Below are 8,704 nucleotides of genomic sequence, written 5' to 3'. Positions count from 1 at the left end.
TTTACTTCCTTTAGGTTGGTTCTATTTTAGTTGTTGTTTTTGTTGTTCTTCGAGTTATTATCTGCCCCCTTTTCTGTCTACCCAGCCCCAAGCTCCCCTCCCAAGCCTCCACTGCTCATGCGCCCTCATCCTTTCCACGCCCCTCCCTCCACCCTCCCCGGGTACCAGTCGGCGCTCCCCGGCTCTGGCGGCGGAAGAGATGGAACCGCGTCACGAGCGCCCGGCCCCTTAAAACGCTGCTGGCTGGAGCCGCCTCCCTCCCTGCAGCCCGCGGCAGGGATGGAGTAGAGGGAGACCGGTCGACCTGCCCGCGGGGATCAGCGATGGAGTTGAAGCAATCTTTGTCCGTCCATCTGGAAGCGGAGAAGCCTCTGAGGCGCTATGGGGCGGTGGAGGAGACGGCGTGGAAAGCGGAGGGACTGGGGAGAAGTGAGTACTCGGGCGGGGTGGGTGGGACAGTTTGGGATCGGTGCGCCGGAGCCGGTGGTCGCAGGAGCGCCGGGTTGGTACGGAGCGGACCGAGGGGAGCGCCCCCGCAGCGGGGCTTCAGTCGCTGGAGCGGGAATGCGCAGCGCTGCGACGCTCTCTCCCGCGAACAAAAGGGGGACCCTCCGGACTGGGTTTCTCCGGGAGGCTCGGAAATCTCCAGGCAGCTGAGCCGGGAGCGTGGGGTGGACGCGGGAGTCACCGGATCCAAGCTCGCAGCTGGTTTTGGAAAGTAGGGTCTTTGCCACCAGCCGAGCGAGGAAGGTCTTTTCTCCACCCGGGATGCGCTAAGGCGGGCTGGAGCCTTGGACCATCCTGGAAAGCGCCCACGAACCCGGAGAGGGGGGAGTGTCCGCTGGGTTTCTGCTTTTGCTTCTCCGTCGGCGCGAGGTTCAGGGCACACCTGAAATTCCCAGCGTTTCTTTCCCCCGCTTTCTCCAGGGTCGCGAGTGGGAGGGAAAGGGTTAGGGGAGGGTTAACCCTGTGCACGCCCTTCCCCTTTTTCTCTGGACTCAGAATCTTTCTGCTTTGGGTGCAATCCTAGAAGGCAGTTCGGAAACGGACCGATTGTAAATATTTGCTGCTTTTCTCTACGGTATTTTGGGGTCAACAGCATTAACAAATAAACTAAGGATTTTTGTGTTTAATGAATAGGATGCTGTAGTTGAAACTCCTGCCCTTAAAGTATAGAGGCACCTGCAGGGGCCCTAGGGTCACTAGCCCTCCCCGCAAATCCGGGGCACTTCATGGTGTCCCTGTCCTTGTACTTCATCCTTCGGGCTGGGAAAGGCCCTCTCGCCCTTCTCAAGGACCCTCGGCTTGCTGCCGTGGCGCTGAGCAGTGTTGGATCAAAATATTGTGAATATGCTCTTTTCCTGTCTTCACCTGGTAGAAGACTCTGTGTGTGTGTGTGTGTGTGCTTTCTCCATAGCTGTAATTACAGATTTAGAAGATCTTTTTAGAATGGCTCAACTGTACTTTGGTTTTCATGGGTTCAAATAGAAATCACAACCAATGTCATAGTTCTCCACCTGAAACTGGGAGAGTGTCCAGCCTCTCTCCTTTTCTTTCTTCTTTTAAAAATCCGGGTTCTTCCTCTGGTTTCATCCTTTCAAAACCCTGTGGCTTTGGTACTTTAGCATAACAGCAGAGCTGAGGGTCTCTGGTCTCCCTGCAAGCTCCACATAATACCCACAATGGCTGCCTTTTGTTGATGGATTGCCATGTATTAGGTCTTGCCTGTGCTAAGAACTTTAAATCCATCCTCTCATTCAATCCCTGTAACAGCCTCCTTAAGAGGAATATTATGACTTATGACTCCCCTTGCACAGAGGGAAAAACTGGGGCTTGCTTAGGTAATGGGATTTAAGTGGCAGAGTCAAGATTTGAACTCAGGTTTGTTAGGCCCCTGAGCCCCTCTCTGCTTTTTACATGAAGGTATTTTGCTATCAGGTTTCCTGGAAGCTTTGTAAATCTGTTGAGAGTCTCAGAGCACATTCGGTGATTTTTCTTTTTTTTTTTTTGCCCTCCACCCCCACCCTAGCCTGGGCCAGTGGCATGCAGGCTCTTAGTTCCCAGACCAGGGATCAAACCTATGCCCCCTGCATTGGAAGCTCAGAGTCTTAACCACGGGACCACCAGGGAAGTCCCACATTTGGTGCTTTTAGAAGTATGTGGCAGCCTGTTGGTTGTGGTGGCCTTGAAAGAAAATTTGGATCTGTGCAGAAAAGAAGCCCTGGGTTTGAATCCTGGCTCTGCTCCTTTGCTGGCTATATGACTGAATTTGTGACTAGTCACATCTTTTAAGCCTCTCTCTGCCTCCCTTCTCTGAAATGGCGATGCTAATAGAATCTACCTTGTAGCTTAATTGTGACCTTTCAGTAAGATGATCCAGAGTTCAAGGCAAGTGCAAAATATAGTAGCTGCCTCCATTATTTCATTACTACATCTGTGGTAAGAACCTGCTTCTATCCTTTGCAAAGAATTGTATAAAGCAACACTGTGAACTAAAATTACAGTGTTGGCCAGGTCCCTGATAATTCTCTTATGGTTTTTTACTTTCTCACCATTTTATTAGGAAAAGTTTCAAACATACGGGAAAATTACAATGGAAACTTGGTAGCATTTTCACTCCTGAAATTTTTGTACTTCTCAGTCTTAGACTGCAGACTGCTAAAGGCTTGGCCAAAAGACTTTCTCATCCTCTCTCTTCCAAACCGTTGAAGATTCTGACTCTTTTCTCATTCAAATGCAGGACCACAGTTTCTGATCTGCTTTTGGTGTTGATCCCCAAATCATTTTTTTTCCATTCTAACTTAGTCAAATCCAAAAGCTTCTTAAAGCACTGATCCAGATTTTCACTTTTGAATCTTAAATTTGGGATTGTTTGCAGGTTTTGATCTCTAGACTCTCATCTGTGGCCTTTTTTTTTATTATTAAAGTGGCTTTTTAAATTTTTTTTAATGCTGTATCAACTCCTAAGGGATCTGTGCATCCATCCTGTAACATCTGAGGCCTCCATTAATTTATTAACGAAGTGTGAAAATTAGTAAAATTGATTCTGTGGCATAACAATTGCCAAATCAACGTTGTTATGCATGAAATGCTGGAGAAGAAAGAGAGGCCCATTAAAAAGAAGATATGCTCTGTTTAACTTTTACACATATTTAAACACTTTATGTTAAACACAGAGTGCATGCGTGCTAAGTCGCTTCAGTCCTGTCCGACTCTTTGCGAACCCGTGGACTCTAGCCCTCTAGCATCCTCTGTCCATGGGATTCTCTAGGCAAGAGTACTGGGGCGGATTGCCATGCATGCCCTACTCCAGGGGATCTTCCCGACCCAGGGATCGAACCTGTGTCTCTTACGTCTCCTGCTTTGGTGTAGGTGTTACTTAAAAAAACTTGAAAAAGGATGGAAAAAATTGCAAGACTGGTCATTTTCAGTTAAGGCTGTATTAATTGTTGTCTTTACTGTTGGTTGTTGTGGTTGTTCAGTCGCTAAGTCATGTCCGACTCTTTGCGACCCCATGGACTGTAGCCCTCCAGGCCCCTCTGTCCATGTGATTTCCCAGGCAAGGATATTGAAGTAGGTTGCCATGCCCTCCTCCAGGAGATCTTCCTGACCCAGGGATCCAACCCCACATCCCCTGCATTGGCAGGTGGGTTCTTTACCACTGAGCCCTAGAGGAAGCCCATTGGTACTGTAAGCTATAGTTTTTCGGTAGAAGATATGTATAGTACAGTAAGCAAGAGTCAAGTGACATGGATCCAAACCAGCTCTGACACTTTGTCCCTTTGTCACCCAGGGACAATGGCTGAACCATTCTGTGAGTCATCTGTCTCATCTATAAAGTGGAAATGTGTTGGTTTGAACCCTTGGGAACTTCCTGGGTGAAATCTGAAACTGGCCCTTTACACAGAGGGCAAGTGGAGGCCAAAGAAACAGGCGGCCATTCCAGATTGGTAGGGGGCAGGTATAATAACAAGGGAACTTATACATGAAATTTGTCTTGGGCGCTGCAAAATAGTAGATCATTGTACCCACCTTCCAGATTCTCAAGAGTTTATATAGAAGCCTTAATGGGGTTCAGTCGTGTGTCCAGATGGTGCCAACAACACCCTACTGTCTCAAAGCCACATCCTTGAACTGGCTCCTCGAACGAGAACAGTGGGCAGAGTGAACATTTTGAGGCTAGAAGGGGACTGAGTAATATTCCATTGTACATATGTACTGCATCTTCTTTATACATTCATCTGTCAATAGACATTTAGGTTGCTTCCATGTCCTGGCTATTGTAAATAGTGCTGCATAAGATAAGATATAGTACATATCTACAATGGAATATTACTCAGCCATAAAAAAGGAATGAAATTGTGTCATTTGTAGTGATGTGGACAGAACTAGAGTCTGTCATACAGAGCAAAACCAGTTAGAGAAAAATATATTCACATATATATGAAATCTAGTAAAAGGGTACAGATGAACCTATTTGCAGGGCAGGAATACAGACATGTGGACACAAGGGGAGAAGGGGGGGATGGGATGAATTGGGAGATTGGAATTGACATATATACACTCGTGTTCAGTCGCTTTAGTCATGTCTGACTCTTTGCAACCCCGTGGACTGCAGTCCACCAGGCTCCTGTGTCCGTGGAATTTTCCAGGCAGGGATACTATAGTGGATTGCCATTTCCTTCTCCAGGGGATCTTCCCAACCCAGGGATCGAAGGTATGTCTCCTGCATTGGCAGGTGGATTCTTTACCACTGAGCCATCACCAAAGTCATATATATACACTTGTTCAGTTGCTGAGTCATGTCCAGCTCTTTTCGACCCCAAGGACTGCAATACCTCTGGCTTCCCTGTCCTTCACTATCTCTTGGAGTTTGCTTAAACTCATGTCAATTGAGTCAGTAATGCCATCCAACCTTCTCATCCTCTGTCTCCCCTTCTCATGCCCTCAATCCTTCCCAGCATCAGGGTCTTTTCCAATAAGTCAGCTCTTCGCATCAGGTGGCCAAAGTTTTGGAGCTTCAACTTAAGCATCAGTCCCTCCAATGAATATTCAGGATTGATTTCCTTTACCATTGACTGGTTTGATCTTGCTGTCCAAGGGACTCTCAAGAGTCTTCTGCAGCACCACAGTTCGAAAGTATCCATTCTTTGGTGCTTAGCCTTCTTTATGGTCTAACTCTCACATCCGTGCATTACTCCTGGAAAAACCATAGCTTTGACTAGACGGACCTATGTCAGCAAAGTGATGTCTCTGCTTTTCAATATGCTGTTACATGTCTATGTTTGTCGTAGCTTTTCTTCCAAGGAGCAAGTTTCTTTTAATTTCATGGCTGCAGTCAGAGTCTGCAGTGGTTTTGGAGCCCAAGAAAATAAAGTCTGTCACTGTTTTCATTTTTTCCCATTTGCCATGAAGTGATGGGACTGGATGCCTTTTGAATGTTGAGTTTTAAGCCAGCTTTTTCATTCTTTCACCTTCATTAAGAGACTCTAGTTCCTCTTTGCTTTCTGCCATAAGGATGGTATCATCTACATATATGAGGTTGTTGATTTTTTTTTTTAAGGACAGGAGATGGGTAAGGAGCCTCTGGTTACTCTGTCTAGCTAGAGAGTCATCTGATAGTCACATACGCTGAATGACTTCATCCAACGGGATAATAGGGACCACTTTAGGCTGTTGGGGGGATTAAATGAGGTACTGTGTGTAATGCATTTAACACAGTGCTTGGCACACAATCAGCAGCCCGTCTGTCATAATGGGATTTCAGTGACTGGCACCCGTCAGCACTGGTGGAGACGATTCCAGCCTGCTGGTCTGTTTTTCCTTGCGTCCTTTTCTTTGTAAATTCCAGGTGATGGTTGTGTAGATACCGCCGTCTTCCTCACTGGAAGATGTAGGAAATGGCTTTCACACCCTTGGAAATCACCTAGTATTTTCTCCTTTGAGAAAGAGTCTAAATTGCTCCTATCCACCTTTGACAGCATATTCCCGCTAGAAGTGAGTAGTTTTTTTTTTACTCAGTTGGAAAATGCGTAGTGACATGTCAGTGTGGTTAGGTACATAAAAATATTGCTTTCAACCAACTGTAATTAATTGAGGGAGACACAGAGACAAGGTGCCTTTTGACAAAGTGTAGTGCTTTTTAAAAGCACGGTTGTGGCCAATTCTTGAAAGATTTGAGTGTGCCTTAAAGGACGATCAAGATTTTGAACAGGGGAATTGAGGGGGAGGGTGGCACAGCGGGTAGGAGATGCCAGGAGAGATAACAGAATTGGCAGAGGCATAGAGGTGGAAATAAATGTGCTCTGAGGAGGAGATTGGACTGAAGTGGAACGCTCAAATGATAATCTTTCTATAAACCCAGGAGAGATGACAGTTATTTAAAAATCCAAGGGTGTGTGCTGACTGGCAAACAGATTATTAAACTGGCCAACGTTTTAGGTTTAATAAACAGCGAGGAGACCAAATGCTATGAATTGCTGGCAATCTATGTAATATATTCTTGGGGAAGAGTCCGTGTTTCATCTGTTTGATTAAATATGCTAATGGTAGTTTTTCAAATTTATTTTGATTTGGCCTTATTTCTGTTTTCTTGTTACAGAAGTAGTACATGCACTTTATAAAAATTCAAATTCATCTGAAATATAAAAATAAAAGGTGAAAAATAACCATAACCTGCTCTCCCATCCTCATTTATTTATTCAATCAGATCAGATCAGATCAGATCAGTCGCTCAGTCGTGTCCGACTCTTTGCGACCCCATGAATCGCAGCACGCCAGGCCTCCCTGTCCATCACCAACTCCTGGAGTTCACTCAGACTCACGTCCATCGAGTCAGTGATGCTATCCAGCCATCTCATCCTCTGGCGTCCCCTTCTCCTCCTGCCCCCAATCCCTCCCAGCATCAGAGTCTTTCCCAATGAGTCAACTCTTCACATAAGGTGGCCAAAGTACTGGAGTTTCAGCTTTAGCATCATTCCTTCCAAAGAAATCCCAGGGCTGATCTTCTTCAGAATGGACTGGTTGGATCTCCTTGCAGTCCAAGGGACTCTCAAGAGTCTTCTCCAACACCACAGTTCAAAAGCATCAATTCTTCGGCGCTCAGCCTTCTTCACAGTCCAACTCTCACATCCATACATGACCACAGGAGAAACCATAGCCTTGACTAGACGAACCTTTGTTGGCAAAGTAATGTCTCTGCTTTTGAATATGCTGTCTAGATTGGTCATAACTTTCCTTAAGGAGTAAGCATCTTTTAATTTCATGGCTGTAGTCACCATCTGTAGTGATTTTGGAGCCCCAAAAAATAAAGTCTGACACTGTTTCCACTGTTTCCCCATCTATTTCCCAAGAAGTGGTGGGACCAGATGCCATGCTCTTCGTTTTCTGAATGTTGAGCTTTAAGCCAACTTTTTCACTCTCCACTTTCACTTTCATCAAGAGGCTTTTTAGTTCCTCTTCACTTTCTGCCATAAGGGTGGTGTTATCTGCATATCTGAGGTTATTGATATTTCTCCCGGCAATCTTGATTCCAGCTTGTGTTTCTTCCAGTCCAGCGTTTCTCATGATGTACTCTGCGTAGAAGTTAAATAAACAGGGTGACAGTATACAGCCTCGATGTACTCCTTTTCCTATTTGGAACCAGTCTGTTGTTCCCTGTCCAGTTCTAACTGTTGCTTCTGCTTTATAAGTTCCAGGTAGTGTTCTGGGGGCTGCGAGTATGGTATGGAGCAAGACAGGCAAGGTTCCTGCCTGCATTGGAGCTTCTACTCTAAGGGGAACCTGGAAATGGACTGGGGGTGAAGATGTCAGGTAATACATAAATAAACAATGTCCAGGTGATGTTGTGTTACATGAGAATTAATAGGGGAGGGGCTTCCCTGGTGGTCTAGTGGTTAAGAATCTGCCTTGCAATGCAGGGGATGTGAGTTCAATTCCTGGTCGGGGAACTAGGGTCCCACATGCAGTGGGGCAGCTAAGCCCACTCGCAACTTCTGAGCCTGCAAAAGCACAAATAGAGAGCCCACTCACCTCAATGAAGATCCCGCCTGCAGCCAAATAAATAAATACTGAAAAAAAGAGGATTAGTAGAGGGGGGATATTTCCCATCCAGTGGTCAGGAAATGCTTTTCTAAGGAGGTGACATTTTGCCATGTAAATGTCAGGGATCCAGGAAGCAAATGTAAAGGCCCTTGATATATTAGCCGAAGAGTCAGAAGGCCGGGGTGGCTGGAACCCAGAGAGTCAGGGATGAGAGTGGAGATAAATCAGAGAGGAGCCAGATTGGGTAGAAGCTTGTAGGTTGTGGTTAAAAAAAAAATTACAGGTTTTATGCCCCATTGCAGGAGAAGCTGCTGCTGATTATTAAGCTTGAGGTTAACATGAACTGGCTCATTTTTTTCTTAAGATTTTTTTTTTTTAATGTGGACTATTTTTTTTAAAGTCTTTATTGAAGTTGTTACAATATTGCTTCTGTTTTATATTTTAGTTTCTTGGCTGCAAAGCCTGGGGGATTTTAGCCCTGCCACCAGGGGTCAAACCTGCACCCACGCCCTGGAAAGCAAAGTCTTAACCCTTGGACCACCAGGGAAGTCCCTGGTTTTTGTTTGTAAAAGGTCATGTAGGGTACTGGCTGGGGTATAAGACCATAGCGGGCAAGTGGTGATCGATGTAATTATCCTTTGCCATAGTCCCAGGTTCCTTC

General features: G+C 45.8%; 1 protein-coding gene across 1 annotated transcript in view; it reads left to right on the top strand.

The window, feature by feature from the left end:
* Positions 1-246: 246 nt before the first annotated feature.
* Positions 247-8,704, top strand: part of BMERB1 (bMERB domain containing 1) — a 145,773-nt gene continuing 137,315 nt past the window's right edge. Inside the window, exon 1 of the mRNA XM_005906335.3 lies at positions 247-429. Coding sequence (XP_005906397.1) covers positions 324-429 — 106 coding nt within the window. The 5' untranslated portion in view covers positions 247-323. The remainder of the gene's footprint in view (positions 430-8,704) is intronic.

The sequence above is a fragment of the Bos mutus genome, chromosome 25 (assembly GCF_027580195.1).
Source record: "Bos mutus isolate GX-2022 chromosome 25, NWIPB_WYAK_1.1, whole genome shotgun sequence".
In the NCBI taxonomy this organism is placed as follows: domain Eukaryota; kingdom Metazoa; phylum Chordata; class Mammalia; order Artiodactyla; family Bovidae; genus Bos; species Bos mutus.
This window is presented reverse-complemented; position numbering and strand designations above follow the sequence as displayed.